This window comes from Rissa tridactyla, chromosome 15, assembly GCF_028500815.1.
Source record: "Rissa tridactyla isolate bRisTri1 chromosome 15, bRisTri1.patW.cur.20221130, whole genome shotgun sequence".
NCBI lineage: Eukaryota > Metazoa > Chordata > Aves > Charadriiformes > Laridae > Rissa > Rissa tridactyla.
This window is the reverse complement of record NC_071480.1, coordinates 15,366,443-15,382,474: the sequence shown is the minus strand read 5'-3', so window position 1 is coordinate 15,382,474 and position 16,032 is coordinate 15,366,443. Positions and strand designations below refer to the sequence as shown.

General features: G+C 37.9%; 1 protein-coding gene across 6 annotated transcripts in view; it reads right to left on the bottom strand.

Moving 5' to 3' along the window:
- The window catches only part of PECAM1 (platelet and endothelial cell adhesion molecule 1), a 33,761-nt gene extending 17,729 nt beyond the window's left edge, over window positions 1-16,032 (bottom strand). For 2 of the 6 annotated variants that reach the window (XM_054222026.1, XM_054222029.1), the window contains exons 1-13: window positions 15,727-16,031; window positions 15,559-15,585; window positions 13,419-13,712; window positions 12,150-12,449; window positions 11,794-12,063; window positions 11,134-11,394; window positions 9,859-10,140; window positions 5,977-6,258; window positions 5,458-5,565; window positions 4,553-4,580; window positions 4,016-4,086; window positions 3,304-3,360; window positions 870-938 (exon numbers count right to left, since the gene is read on the bottom strand). In XM_054222026.1, coding sequence (XP_054078001.1) covers window positions 870-938; window positions 3,304-3,360; window positions 4,016-4,086; window positions 4,553-4,580; window positions 5,458-5,565; window positions 5,977-6,258; window positions 9,859-10,140; window positions 11,134-11,394; window positions 11,794-12,063; window positions 12,150-12,449; window positions 13,419-13,712; window positions 15,559-15,585; window positions 15,727-15,760 — 2,083 coding nt within the window. In that variant the 5' untranslated portion in view covers window positions 15,761-16,031. Of the gene's footprint in view, window positions 1-869; window positions 939-3,303; window positions 3,361-4,015; window positions 4,087-4,552; window positions 4,581-5,457; window positions 5,566-5,976; window positions 6,259-9,858; window positions 10,141-11,133; window positions 11,395-11,793; window positions 12,064-12,149; window positions 12,450-13,418; window positions 13,713-15,558; window positions 15,586-15,726 lie in introns of all 6 variants that reach the window. The other 4 variants (XM_054222025.1, XM_054222027.1, XM_054222031.1 and 1 more) reach the window with 4 other exon arrangements.

Sequence of the window (16,032 nt, the reverse complement as noted above, 5' to 3'; positions counted from 1 at the left end):
TGCTTCTCCTTCAGCTAAAGCAAAGAAGCTGGAGCATAGCATAAATGTCTCTCGTGGGGTTTATTCACTCTTTGCTACTTGAAACTTTTTGTAAATTTCTGAAAGATTTAACAGCTTTCAACACAAGGGCATAAAGATATCGCTCTAGACGACACAGAACGACTGAAGTGTGCATTTCAATTTATTCTTGAGAATAAATTTCAGTGTATATTTCTCCTTCTAGGTTGCAGAGACATGTACCTTAGCCTCATGCTATGAGGTCTGGTTACTGTTACCATAGAACTACAAGTAGGAGGCCAAAGTTATCTGGGAATCAATATTCTCATTTCTCTGTTTAACGAGCCTCAAAATTCAGGATGGTCTCCAGGCCTCTCCAGACTGAGAGACTAAATCTGCGCTGGTGATAGAGAAAGAAGAGAGACAAGTGAACTACAGCTTTGACCCTTCAACCAGTTCCTTTGTAAAGGAGGAAATTCCACTGCTTTCTGTTCTCTCCATTATCCTACCCCGTGGCTAATGTCAAATGGCTCTCAGTAAACTTGGACGCTATAACACGAAGATTCACAGCGGGCTGCCTTCTGCTCACAGCCACAGCTCCAGCTGGAAGCCCTGCGCTGCACAGACCTCATGTGGATGGGGAGGGCAAGTGCACGACAGGATCCCAGTGGAAGAAGGGCCGCAATGAACAACAGCACGGTGGCCAGTGCATCATCTAGATTAAGGAGCACAACTGGCACGAAACTGTCACGCACACAAAACACAACCTGCTCTTATATTCACAGATGCCAATATCAGACCAGTGTCAGGGAGTAGCGACATGCCCAGTGCTGCTCCCAAAACATAACCATAGAGGCCAGATAGTTTATTACCTCTGTGAGGATCAAGCGTTGATACTTCAACTTCAGTGTATTCCACCTCAGCACTCTCAAGGTCAGGTCCTGCCCCAAAAATATCAAGAAGATATTTCTTTGTAGGACTGCATGCTTCATTTGAACTGTGGGCCTGATCCTGCTGCCACTGAAATTAATGGACAAGTCCTCAATGACTTTGATAGGTGCAGGATCAGGCCCTTCTTATGGCACATGCAAATTACTCTGCTAAGATTGTAAGGCCAACCCATTTCTAAGGATCATCCCAATCTGAAAGGCAGCAGACCAACTCAAGCCAGATTTCTGAAATTGTGGGACTTGCAAATTGTGCCTAAAACTCCTACTTTCAATTTAACACCTTCAAAAGTGGCACAACACAAATGGAGCAGGGAATTATCTCTCATATTCCTGCTCCAGCTCCTCTCTCTTCTATTTTTCTCCCTGCCATTATTTCTTCCACCTTTTCTATGGCTGCTATGGCAGAACACTTCCCATTCTCCACTCTCCTCACATTTAAAGCCTTCTCTAAGTCTTTCATGGCCCCTCTCATCACCTCTCACACTCAATTTTTGCTCTCCCAATAAGCAATTTCAGCATGTTGTCCTTCAGGCTCTCCATAGAACATCTACAATGGCAACCCATCTTCCTCCTCAAAATGCTTCTCTGCCACAATGCCCACAGAAAGCCTGACAACAATTAAACACCGGATTTACCAAGACTACTGGCTGACGAGTACTGGCTACCTGCATACAACAGAAACAAGAAACAGCTCTTGCTTTCTACTCTGTCTTTTCCTTAGGGTGGAGATGGTTTTCTACTAGATTTCTGTAAAAGTTGGAAGGAACGACAACAGTCATTCAGACTGGAATCCTGTAGAACTGCTTGTGTATTTTTTCAGAACAGAAGTTAGAGAAAGATCTAACGATTAGAACAGCAAAGTTTTGGAGCAGCCTTCCAATAGCATTGGTGAGAGAAGGAAAAAAAAAAACCTACCTGAACAAAACCAAACCAGTTTTTAAGGTGGCATATTCATTAATAACAAAGTTGAAGTGACATGCTTCCTATAATAGCAGTGATTCTGAATGATCAGTACAGCCTTATGTTCCTATGTTTCTGCTCTCTGTATGTTTGTTTTGCATGAGAATGTCTCTCTAGTTCTAATTTGACCTATTCAGGCCACAACTTCTATGCACCAGGCTATAAACTCCCTCCTTTTGCTTGCTGAAGTAAAAGCTATTGCCACACAAATGCAGAATAGATACTGTTATTTTTAGAGGTATATGAATAATAGACCTGTATTTCATGTCTGGTAGAGACATCTGCAGTCGCCTAGTTGGTTTTAATGAAGCTGCCCAGTCCACAGTAGGTAAGGATTGAACCCGTTTATTTCTGTCACACATGCAGATCATTAGACCAGAGCCCATTTCATCTTAAACAGGTAGGATACAATGCAAAAAACAAGAGTCACGGAGCTAGAGTTGCAAAGGTTGTTTCCAAGTTTTCCTGTGAAATTAACTTAGTGCAGCACCTTTCTTATAGTTTTGTGGTACAATGCTGCCCTGCACACTCAGAATTGCTCCAAAGAATTATCAATTAGAAATTCCTGCCACCTATGCTGCATACAGGTTTATGCAGGAGACTACTCCATGCTCTGGATTAATTTTAGCTTAACTTTGATCTTTAGTTACACTGGATGCCTTTCCAACTATCTTTCAAGTCATGTTCCAACAGACAACCAAGTCAAAATGTACTATAAGCCATCCGAAATGGCATGTAACCCATAAGAATACTTTCATTGCTATAAAACAAAAAAACTATGAGACAAAGTATGCTTTCAGATGGCAATATCCACATTTTAAGTACTATTCTTTGACTGAATATCTTAAAAACACCAGTCTTGAAGAATACAATGTGCTAGATGATGCAGTACTTGATGACACATTTTAATGAAAATATATATATAGCCCACATGGTGTCTCAAAGTATCTGGCAGATTATTTTATCCAGATTTCATAGCAGATTATTTTTAGGTTTAATGCTTAAATATCTCAAGATCTGCAGAAATTAAGAAAGGACGGAGAAGTAAAAGAAGCAGAAGTTTGTAGAAAAGATTTTTTTTAAAAATCTGAATATTTGTTGTATAGAACTTAAAATTTTGACTCTAAGTTCTATTTTTATACCATCCTTCATTAGATGGCCTGGAATCCAGCACAACTAATTACACTTCATAATGCAGTTGGTAAACGGGTCCTATCATTGTCATTCTGCACATAAGGAAAAAGAACTAAGCTCAGCAAAGGAAAGAGTCTTCCCCACTATCAAAGAGAAAAGGGAAAGGACTGGACCTATCAAATCCCGATTGCTACCATTAGAAAACATCACAACTTTCAATCATAAAATAATTTTAAAATCTGTTGTTTAAGTATGAAATTACCTTTACTCTCATCTGTTGATTTCATGTGATTTTCACTATCTTCAATGTAACCTGAGCCTGAAATATTAAAACAAAAGTTGAGCTGAAAAAAATATTTATTATAGCCAAATAAATGAGCTACACAGCTGAACTCCTATTGTCATTATGTTTATTTATATATGAGAAATTCTACTTTTAGATTAGACATTCATATAACACAGGTGGGAAGAACGTGGTATTTTTAAATGATCAGCTAAAACCCACACAAGGCGTAACTTTGTTTATATCAGGTGCTCTAAACACGTCCACCTGTCTTTGTAAAGTGCATTGAGATCCTGGAATGAAAGCTGCCTAGTCATGGCACATCACTATACTGTGGCCAGATCAGAGGACCATGTGCCACAACTCAAATTTCCTCTCTGAAATAATTTTCTTGCAGCTGTGTCAAAACTAGAAAGTAATTTTCTTTTACCTTGATTTTTCCATCTGTAATATTTTTACTGATTGCCTGGTAGAAGTGTCTGAGCAGACTTATACACCCATCTTTGCATGAGACGTGCTCATAAAAAACTGTACAAAGACCAAATGGTAGAACATACTTGGGAGAAAGTTATTGGTATTCCTCTGTATTCCTGAAACACTGGGCCCTATCCAAACAACAACCATGTAGGTTCAAAACTTTAAATGTTTAATTAAGCCAAATCACTAATAGTCTTACAGCAAAATATCCTACCTGAATAGTAGTCCCCATCATTGTGCTGTCTTGACAGTTTTTCACTTGTCATGTTTGTAGCCAAGGCAGAACTGAAAAGGAAACCAACAAAAGTTGATGTAATTATCCAAAACCAGTCAATAAAAACAACGTGATGATATGCAAAGATCAATCTCTGTCTGTGCTGACTGCCACGTATTCTTAACTATTGAAGATAATGAAAATTTTGCCTTTGTCTTTTAAGAGCAGCACAAGCAAACTTTAAGGTCAAAAATGTTCCTTCTTGCATTACTCTTCCTTAAGACCTCTGTATTTTTAATTCCATATCTAAATGCCTTCAAACGTAGGCCTGACATTCTTCTATTTCTCCTAGCTGTCCTTTTTTTTCTATTTTTAGAGTATTTCCTCATCCTGTTGTTGGGTTAACAGGTGGTATATGAAGCACAACCATCTATTGTCTGCAGGTGTGTGCCATTATAAACTATATTTACATGGTGGAAGGCCTCCAGCCCTTTAAACAGAAATACTTCACCATTACTATAAAGCAAGTCATCTTACCCAGACATCTCCATGGATGGTCCTTTAGCTTGACAGAGAAAAATAAAAGCATCCATTAACAGATTGTACAAGTAAAAGAATTTTAAAGTAAAAATAAATAAATAAAATAAGGATTATCTACCCAAGTCCGAGTAATCTCTCTTGGCTATCACAAATTAATTACCTAGTGTCTTACATCCTGTTTATCACCCAGATCCCTTAAATGCCTCTTTCACAGAGAAGCTAAGATCATAAACCCCAGGCTTTAGCCTGGCCAATTTAAGCTGTCTGGGACATCCAGACACTTCAAATTTTCCCAAATGTTTTGCAATGTACTGCATATCACAGGATTCTTGTTTAATCAGATTTACTTATTTTCTGAAAAAACAAGATATGAAAGAATACCTTAATGATAAAAGACAAATCCCTAAGTGAAATTGTATTACAGTGTGGGGAGAAAGAAAAACCAAACCAACCCACAACCTTAAATTTGTTTCACGAGGACTAGAGAAGTACCTCAATTATGCCTGAGTTGGGACCCCAAACCCGATTGTCATAGCTCTATAAGAGATCGAAAACTCCTCAGCCCCTGTCTGCCTCTACATTGCACGGGGCTGAATTCCAGACCTAGGACTGCATCAGACCAGTGCAATTCTGGCCTGTCTCAAATAATCTTTGCCTCACTACTGCCTTCCCAGCACCATTAGTTAGATGCTCCCATTGTGCCCAACGTACTTGGAAAGCTTCAGCACACTTGCAGCTTAATTTGGGCCACCCAGCATTTTTAAGTAGATTTTCAGGTTTTTTAAATTGTATTAGTCATCTCCTGAAGCCTCACCACCACAAACCTTTGCTCCTGAAACAAATGCAAGTTTTGAACTGTAATACATTCGTCACCAAAGAAATAGAAGGGAACCATTCATTACCCTTTTTCTTCTTCCACAAAAACCACCATAAAGTGAAAATTACTGCTCCTGCGATAGGTATTAGGACAAACACAGCAATGATTCCTTTCTGCCAAGATGCTAAGATGACTGAAATAAGAAAGACATGTTTAAGAGAGCATGTACCATGACAAGTCATCATTACCAACTTCTGCAGTTCCTGAGCTTTCTTTTTACTACAAATTGGCCTTCTTACACACTGGGGAAGAATTTTAAGGCAACTTGCACGCAAAGTTCACTAGCGAGCCTCTCCTCTGCAACCGAAAAGTCAGTTACAATAACAGGTTGCTTTTAGCTTGCATTTGGCTCTTTCGGCTTTTGAGCATCCCTTAAACTTTTCCATGTAAGTTAGACAATCTCTGTTTATAAATGGATCTCTCTGCTTAACTTCTGACAATGGTGGAACAAAAAGAAGGGAGTTATACTTAGTAACATCCCAGATAACATGACCTCACCTGTCATAATGACATAGCATGCAGCTTATCTTAAAAGTTAGCTTACCACTAATGGTTATTGGATGGCTTTTCACATCCACATTTGCTCGATTAGAAGCCATGCAGTAGTATGTCCCTGTGTCCTGCCTGTGCATTGCTTCCTTGCGCCACATGACTCTGTCTGCATTTTCACTTTTTTCAAATAGAAGAACTTCATGGTCAGTTTTTCTAAAAATCCTGAAGAGGATTGGCCAAGATCCTTCATTCACAGAGCAGAGAAAAGCAGCCTCACTGCCGTCTTCCACTACTCCATATGGAACACTGCCCAAGCTGGCATTCCTGATTGGTACTACAGAGGAAGGCACAGAGAAATCAAATATTAGCACTATTAGAAATAACTTTGATGATAAAATATTGTATTGTAGAAATACTTGCTTTAATGCCTTTTTACTTAGTTAAACAGAGACTGAATGCACAGTATTAATCTTTCTAAACAGTCTTTGCCAGACAGCATTCTCTAGCATTTTTATACACCCAGAAATAGAGAGGGCACTATAAAGAAACAAAGCAGACAGAAGGAAACTATATTCATTCCAGAGAAGTCAGTCAGCCTCTTTTCTTAAACTCCTTTGGATGCCCCTCAGGCCTCAACTTACAAATTATTTAATTTTCAGAAATAATACACTCAGCAGTTTCACAGTGTAAATAATTACAGTTCAATTTATGTAGCTATGCTTTCATAGTTATGTAGAGTTACACTATGTTATGCTAACTGGATTATATCTTTCTTGTAACATTTAATATGCAATAGTGACTATCAGCAGATAACGGATCAAGTTCTTCAAAGGCAGAAGCAAGTCCCAAATTCTAACGGTTACAGAATAAACCAAACACAATGAGAGAAGTTATTTTGCATTTGAACAAGTTGTAAGAATACGCATAGCCAAAATACAGTTTTTAGGTTTGCTGCTATACAGAGCTAGCGTAGGAGCAAATGAGCATCAGCACTTATAATTACATGGGGAAAAAATGTACGTACATTCTGTGATGCAAGGCATGTAGAATGTTATGAGCTTCACAAAATGTTTGGGATATGAAGCATCTGTTTTCCTAAAATCACTAAACAAAATTTCTCTGGAAACACATTTATAGTGTTTGGGACAGGGTCATGGATAACACAAGGCAGATGTAAAGGAGGAGTCATTAAGCCAACAGTGGAAGCAGAAGGAGGAAACCAAATCTGGTATGAAAAGATGCTAGCCCTAAAAGCTGTATTTGTATTAGATAGGAAGCAGAAAGCAGATTTAGATATAAGACATGGGTTACTACGACTGATCCCATGATAGAGAGGATTGCTCTATAAAACATAAGTCTTTTTTCACATCTGGTACAGACAGAATGGACAGAATACAGAGAATTTGAGGCTGCTACCTCAGGAGTGGCGGACTGCAGAAGATTGGCTCACTGGGCTCCAAAATGTGACTTTTTATTCAGACCTTCTAAACAGTGTCACAATATATTCTGAACTATTGCTCTAACAGCTGGGATACACGGGTTCCAGCAAAGAAATACCCACTTGTTAATGGGTATTTATATAATAATATAAATATATATATAATATATAATAATAAGATTATGCTTTGTATTTGTTTATTTGTTACTTGTTATTTCAAATTACCTTGGCTTTAAATCTCACTGGATAAACCCCCTCAGAGTTTTATCATTCAGCTTCTCCCTAGGGTTAGCAAAGCATGTCCTGGTGGAACTGATCAACTTAAGGTGCAGTTCTACTTCTATAGTCTCGGCAAACGCAAACACTGTATTAAAAGACCTGTTTGGGGGCTCAGAGAGTGGAGAGCATGTCCTTCAAATGTGCAGTAATCCAACTGACTCAGAAGAAATGCAACAGTTCTCAATGCATCTGTTCTAGTCATATACAACTCAACATCAAAACTCAGAGAGAGACCAGCCTGTTAAACACAAGTTTATCTTATTAAAACCTACACAATTTGGGTTCAAGCCAGGACACAAAACTGAAAATTCCTCGGTAGTGAGAGATTCTCTCTTCTTGTCAATAGGTCAAGAACAGACTTCCGCTCTGGTCCTGGACTACTTTGCTGTAATCAGGTTAGGCAAACCTAAGATACTGCTGATACATTCAAGAGAAGTAGCAAGGAGACAATCACCAATTAATTCCCTTACAGTCCCAAAGAACTCTGTTTTTTTCCAGTAGCTCTACGTGGTTACCATCTGGTCAAATGACATCGACACAGGTGTCAACAACATGCACACAATACACAGCTATAATTATCTTTCACTACCTATTGCCAAACCACTACCAAAACAGACAATTTTTTTGACAACATCAGACTGACGAACCAGACCAACTCTGAACCAAGTAAGGTAGAGGTGACACTACCGAGCAGACAAACATTTTAAGATGTTACAGGCAAATTATTATTTCCTTTAATAAAGGTCAGTACCTACAATTATTTGGTTCCTTCTGTAGATTAAGAACATTCTCAAGTCCTCTGGGAGCAGCAGCACAATCGATACTTTATTTCAACTCAGGTAGGGGACTATTATTTCTGCTTACCTCATTCACTATTAAAGATGAACCCCAACAAGGTAGTATCTGTCAACATGAAGCCTACAGCTGTTAGGGACCTTCATCTAGTGCAGAAGGCTTCAGTATGCCTCCTCAAACAGATACTCTGTTCTTTACAATTTTTTATCTTAGATTTTCAAATTAAATTCAAGGTCCAATCCATATCTTGGGTACAGGATATCCAAGAAACTTCCTTAAGCCCTATAGCAAACCCTACTGTTAACAAATAAAGTTCTTGGAGCACACAGGGAACTGCTTGTGATGGGGACAGAACATATCTAAATCAGTGATAGAATTTTCTTGAGACAAACCTTTGAACCACTAGGATCTAAACCAGGAACTGTCACATAAAACCTCACCGTCTGCTCTGAGTGCACCAAACAAAATATACAGAAACACGGTATATGGGATAAAAAATCCTACCAAGGCAAGACGTTCCCTTACACGCGTAGCAACAGGGAAAACTTCACACACGTTTTAAGAGTTATCAGCCCTGACACTGGTGTTATGTGGCCTACTACAGAATTATTATTTGCTTTGGTTTCTCTTCATATCTGCCAATAGCACATTTGCAAATCACAGCTTTTTCACGTGCATTCCCTTTCTTGGAGTACCCCAGCATATATCAGACATCATGCTTTCTTCTGTGGTCTTACAATTCATCTTCTTTTTAAAGCTATCACTACCAACTTCCAACTTCGCTCATGGGCAGAGGAATTTTCTCCTTCTATTCACACATATTTGTAGATCAGAGACTTTGCTCATCATATACAGTAACTCCTAGTTGCTAATAAGGCATAATAATAGAATGACTTTCAGAGCTACTTAGCAACTGCAGCTTCTGGTGTTGAACATAAGGTCAGCGCCTCTGAAAACTGCAGCTAACAACAGGTATTTAGAGGGATTATTAAAAGTGCAGATTTACATCTTTTACCAGGAATCTAGCTAGCTCAATTATTTTAGTGAGTAAAATCATAGACTAACTCCAATATCATTATGTATATATTTAATCCAGTCCTATGAAAATCAAACATGAAGAAAATGGACCTAGTCCTGAAATTTTTAATCATTAATTTTTTCTAAAACAGCTTCTATAAGATTGCAAGTCAGACCTGTTTTTAACATTAAAATAAACTCAATTGTACTTAACTTGATTCAGATTACTATCAGGATTTTTACTCTAGTGACGGATAATCCGTGATACACATCTCCAACTATTTGTAACTCAAGTAAGCAAAAACATATAAAGATTTCACATCCATTTTCTTTAGTCCGTCATTTGCTGCTACAGTTTCAAAAATCAAAATATGACATTAGCCAAGAAGAATTAAACAGACTTACCTATTACTGTGATGTTTAGAATATTGCTAGTTTTCACACCACTGGAGTGATTATTTTTAGCATCACACTTGTATCCTCTTTTGTCATTTTGTCTAATATTTTCATCCAAGAACGTAGCATATGTGTCATTAATTACTGTTTTCTTAACTTCGTTTCCTTTGTAGAACGTGAATGTTATTGGCGGCGTTCCCGTCGCTGAACGACAGATTAACCGTAGAGGCTTCCCTAACACCACCTCTGGCAAACCACTGACAACAGAAAGAGTTGGCTTGGAGACTGGAGCTAAAAGGGGAATAAAGAAAAAACGTTGCAAATTACACTGCAGACAGCCGAAAGATACAATATTATTTTATCTAAAACATACAGATATACAATATTTAGCTAGTTTGCACACACAGCCTATATATATTCCTATATCGGGGAGCTCTTCCTCATTGATAGAGTGGAAGCAGGAGGTGACTTGAACAAAACAAAAACATAGCTAGTAAAATGTAGAATAAAATAGCATACAAGAAGAATGCAAAGGGGAAAAAAAAAGCATCAGTGATACAGCTGCAGACCATCCAAACTCCAGAGCTAGCGCTCTGACCCAAGGAGTAAGTCTGTAGAGCAAAAATACAGCAAAAGTACCATTACCTGAGCTGGATCCTGCAGCACCTAATCAGGGACCTCTGTTCTGCAGCACAGTGAGTCACAACCCAGCTAAGTCCCCCTTTACAGACTTGAGAACCGACTGTGCTTGTTCCATGAGAGGAAAGGAAACTAGGGTGTTTATAATTAGTGTGCTGGTGAAGGGGTTGTATTGATAGCAAAAAACTTGGCTTTTCTGGAGTAGAGCTATCCAGATGACCTCTGGCTCTCATGGCTTTCTGCCTGGAGGGCCAGGGGGAGGGATTCAAGGCAGACACTGACAAAGTTTCAGATCAAATTGATGAGTGAAAGGTTTGCAGAACATTCCCAGCTCCTGCAAATGGTAATGAATGAGAGTTTATTTGGCACCTAGCGGAATAAAGGGAACAGAAGGAAGACATGCTAACTTCCCTCTCGTAGGGTCAGCCCTGGAAAGGTCTGACTTGATTATATCACAATAAGCCAAATCCTCTACAGCTAAAGATGACAAGCATATCTCACAGAAATTCATACTGCAAGAACTAATAGATACCCTGCTAGTTCAGGGACTAGAAACTGGTTCTGTTAAGAGATGTGCTTATTTGTAAGCTTATGGTTTTGATTTTTCCCCCCACGATGGGGTTCTAAGCCTCTGTATCAACTCACCGTAAACATTTATCCTTACAGGTTTGCTCTCCTTGACTATTCCTTTTACTTCAGCTTTACAGATATAGGATCCAGTATCATTCACATCAACTCTCATTGTTAAGTTTCTAAAATTTTTCAACCAGACGTCTCCATTTGAGTTTTTACGTAATATAGAGAAGTTAGCTTTCCGAAAACCACTAACGCTGCAACTCAAAGTTAATTCTTTATTTTCATCCAGCTTATTCATAGAAGCAGACAATATTGGCTTGGGGAATAACTCTGCAAGATAAAAAGAGAACATTCATTCAAACTGAGCCTAAAAGAATATGACTAGCTATCTCAAAGTATACAGAATGAAGGGCATACTGAAAGTTTATAATCAGGGAAAAAAACACAATCGTGTTATTTTAATATAATAATACTTTCAGGGAAAACAGAAACTTAGCAATCGCTTGAAACCAGTACTCATATGTGTTATCTGAAAGTATTATTTTAGTTGGAAAGTATTGTCAGGCAAATGTCAGAAACATTTCAGTTTCTGATCTAAATCTAAATAGCCTTTAACTTAAGGAAAATTTACACCTGGATCTGGAGGTTGCAAATGGATCTTGAGTTCTACCAAATTTAAATTTAAATATTGATCCATTCAGTAAAATCTAAGATGAACAGAGGTATTACCTGACACATCAACATTCAGTTTGGTGGTTTTAGATGCTTTCCCTTGCTCCACCTTACAGAGGTATTCACCACTGTCCTCTAGAGTAGCTACTGCAGAGTATTTCAAAATTTTCTCATCTCGTACACTGCTCAGTATTGTTTTGTTTTTCTGGAGTATGATTTCAATGTCACGCATTCGGGCTACCACAGTTGAGCATTCAAACTGTATTCTGTCTCCTTCTGTAATATTACTTGAGGGCTTGACGCTCAGAGCAGGCTTTATAAATGGTTCTGCAAGAGAATACATATGAACTCATGACCCAACTTTTTAATTCTAGCAAGCAAAGAAATGTAAAAAGAAAAGCTAAGTAACTTACCCCTGACTGTAACAAGTGTTTTATTGCTGTGTTCTGAGCTTTCAAATTCTGATTGTACATATCTCTTAACAAAGCAATCAAATTGTAAAATATTATCTCCCTCCTCAACAGCAAATTCCACTACTGAAAAATTTCTGTATGGTTCAAATACATCTTTTTCTTTAGGTGTTGAATTCATCTTTGTCTTCCAGAAATAGAAATATAAAGGAGGTTCTTCTTCTGGCAGCTCACAACGTAATTTCACAACTTCACCCTCTAAAACTTCTTTTTTCTCAACAGTCAGGATTGGTTTGGTCATTCCTTAGAACAGAAAACAAGAAAAGAAACAGAACCTTGAATAATCCTGAAATAAACACTATCTCTGATGACTATGGTAGTGATTTATGCTAATGAACAGATGCAAATAATTTGCAAGAACTGAGCTTTTGAAGACAGTTCCTTTGATGTGTGGGTGCACGCCAAGGCACCTTCAGAAGAACAAAGTCCCTTGAGAGGGTAATACAATCTTGATGCAATGTGTGAAGTATGAAACTTGCTGTTTTGAAGGTAAGACCGCTTCCTCCTCAGTGTTTTCCACTGCCACTCAGAAATGAGCAAGGGAAGAAACTAAATGCCATGGCCAACTTTTGTACCTAGAGGTGCAGGCTTCTGATGAAAAATTACAGACCCTGCACAACCCTGTAACTACTTAATATTGAATGAATTCTTTCCAAGTTGCTTTTCCAAGGGGAAAAATGGCACTTACGGTCAAGAACATATGGCTAAAAAGAGTATAGATGGAGGTGGCCGCTGTTCTCATAAGAGATGAAAGAACAAAACTGATATGACATTTTCTACAAAAGGAGTCCACAGTTCATACTAGCTTTGGCAATGACTATCACAAGGTGAGACTCTCTCTACTCCAATTCCACCTTTTCCAGTAATCTAGCCCCTCCCACACCATCATGTTTATGATCTATAGGCACAAGCTTTCACAACTAACACTCTCTCTAGTCTAGGAAACAGAGGCTCAGGACAGCGGGGATGGTGGCACAGGAGGCACAGATAGCATTCCTGACTGCCACTGATCTGCCATGTAGCCTTGGGATCGTGATTTCATTTCTGTGCCTTAACATTAGGATTTAGTACTAAGCTCTTGTAAAGTACTGTGCTGTCTATGGATAAAAAACACTTTGCAAGATAACCTATTTAGCACCGACTATTATTACTTCCCCATGAAGGTTGTTCCCTTGTGTCTTAGAAAACAACCATGTTTGAAGGAATACTCACCTTTTACCCAAACACGTAAGGAGTTACTAGATTTTGTCTTTCCACCTGCTTCCACAGTACATTCATAGACTCCTGTATCTGAAGATCTAGCCACAGATATTTCATATTGTGCATCTCCTTTGCCTGATACAGTCGTGAACACAACTTTGCCATCCTTAAAAATTGTAAAATTATGCTTCAGCTGGAAATCGGTACTTTTGCTAATATCAGCATGGCAGACAATTGACATAGGATCTCCGTTCTTTACTTTGAAAGACGGCTGAACCTTGATTTCAACTTTGTTGAAAGTAAAAACTTCATGGGGAAAAAAAAAAGATTTATATTTATTTTCAGTTAGTCCAACATAATACTGTTATCTCGAGCTGCTACATGTTAGTCACAACAATCAATTCGTTGTACCCTACTAGCAGGTGTTATAATTTTTGTGTCAGATCTCGCAGATGTTGACCACTCGCAGTGGTAGCAGCTTTACCTTCCACTGCACAGACATACTAGCGGCAACTACGGATTGTCACAGCACATGCTGTTTGTCTGCTCAGTCTTTGCCTTGGGAGACTGAGACGATTATTGATTTGGCTATGCTCATGGCCAAATCTACTGAATTCCCTAGAAGACACAGAGAACACTGGAATAGGTTTGCAGCTACTTCTTGGTTTTCCTTATTTCTCATGGTTTGTTGTCTTCAACCCTAATTTGCAGTAGATCTGAGAGGTGAACAAAATTTTACATTTATACTTGTCTGAATAAACTGAAAAATGACAGTAAAACTCTGCTTAGAGTTTTATTAAACCCCAAGCCAATTCATCCCCAATTAGCAGAAATCCCTGGAGTTATCCCAGTATTTTTTATCTAAAAGTAAGGTTAGGGTTATGTCATTCAGCAAATTCCACTTTAAACATGTAACTCACAAGCTTGAGATAACCTTAAATCTCTAGTTTAGGATAACTAGAGCATAATATATTGGGTTCAAGTTCTACAAGCGAACATGTACAATGCCTAACTTCACGTTGTTGGCAGTCCAGCAGTCATATTCTCAAGAGTCCCAGAGTCCATACCCTGATTAATTCAAATACAGAATCATATACAGAAGCAATGCTTTCAATTAATTTAGAATTTAAATATGTTAGTCCCTGAAAAAATATACTGAATACAATATTCATATTTTAAAAAATTAATTGATAAGCACTTTAAGAAATAAAGTTTATAATAGCATTAAGATATAAGTATAGTGCTTCTGTGTTTATAACTACAGCAATGATAAATAATTTGTAGCTTAAAATTTAGAATTATTAGAATCCTGGTATAACTAATATTTTTATTCACACAGCTAGATCAATAGGTGTAGAGAAAGATTTCTGAGTTCATTCACTTTCCCTTCATTTAGAACTTACAGCTTTTGGGTATGCCCATTTTGGCCTGGATTTGTATTAAAAATTTGCTACTAGAACAGGAGAGTTTTCTTGCATCTAAAGAAGTCCCTTGACATGTACACTTACCAGCTATTTATAAATCGTCCTTGCTAGAGAGAGTTTTGGGCGTAAAACCAATGCAAAAGTTGTAAATATCTTTGCATGTGAATAGACTACATGACAACAAGAAGCAAACTTTTCCAGTGATGGAAAAAAGGAAGTATGCAGCATGTACGTGCTGGAAGTCAGCAAGATGATAACGTGAAAAGTGAACGCATTCCTTTCAGAACGCAAGCTCTGTACTCTGCTCAGACAAGAGCTTTTCTTTTGCAAGAAAAGAGCAAGAGAGAGTGCCCTTAACTTATATTCTATAATTTTATCTCCTTGCTTGTGGGCATGGAAGAGTTTTTTTAAAGACCAAAACAAAATGCTAGTAATTACATTTCCTCTCCCATCTTTTCTCTTGTATGCCTCAGTAAAGCAAATTACTCTAGGAAAGATTTCACCAAAACATGTATTAAAGTACAAGCAGCACATCTCTCATTTAAACACGATACCAAGAAACACCACCAAATAATACCTTTTTTTTTTTAAACATTGCCAAATTTTGTACCGAGCTGTAGTACCGCAAATCCAGATATACTCTGTTATGGATGCACAACAACAACTGAGGAATTAGTTAAATAACTTATTTAAAATTTGTTTGTGAAAAAAAAACTATCATTACCTACCTTTCTCCTGAGTGTAAAGTTCTGAGCCTGGGAAAAAAATGAAAAAAATGTTATTTTTCAAAGCTTACAGATTGAGAGACAGTAACGGGAAACAATAAAAAGCCCTAACAAACCACAAATAAATCAGAAACACATTCACCCACACAGATATTTAGTTATCAAACTTACACTGCAAGAAAATCACCAGAAGAGCAAGATACATCTCGTTCCTGAAGAACAGACACTTAATTCCAAAATAAAACAATATTCATCATCAGAAGTGATGCCTCCAGGTACCAAAAACAGGTTATGGTTTTTTTCTGTTGTTGTTTTATGGAAACAGATAAAATTTTGCCATCAAAATTTTTAAGTTTTCCCAGATCTTCAACAGAAACTGGCTAGATCAAGTAATCGTTCCCATTACTGGAAACTGGAAATGGCAAACAATGAGAATCTATCTGCTGCTCACAGACAGATTACTGTTCAGGAAGTGAC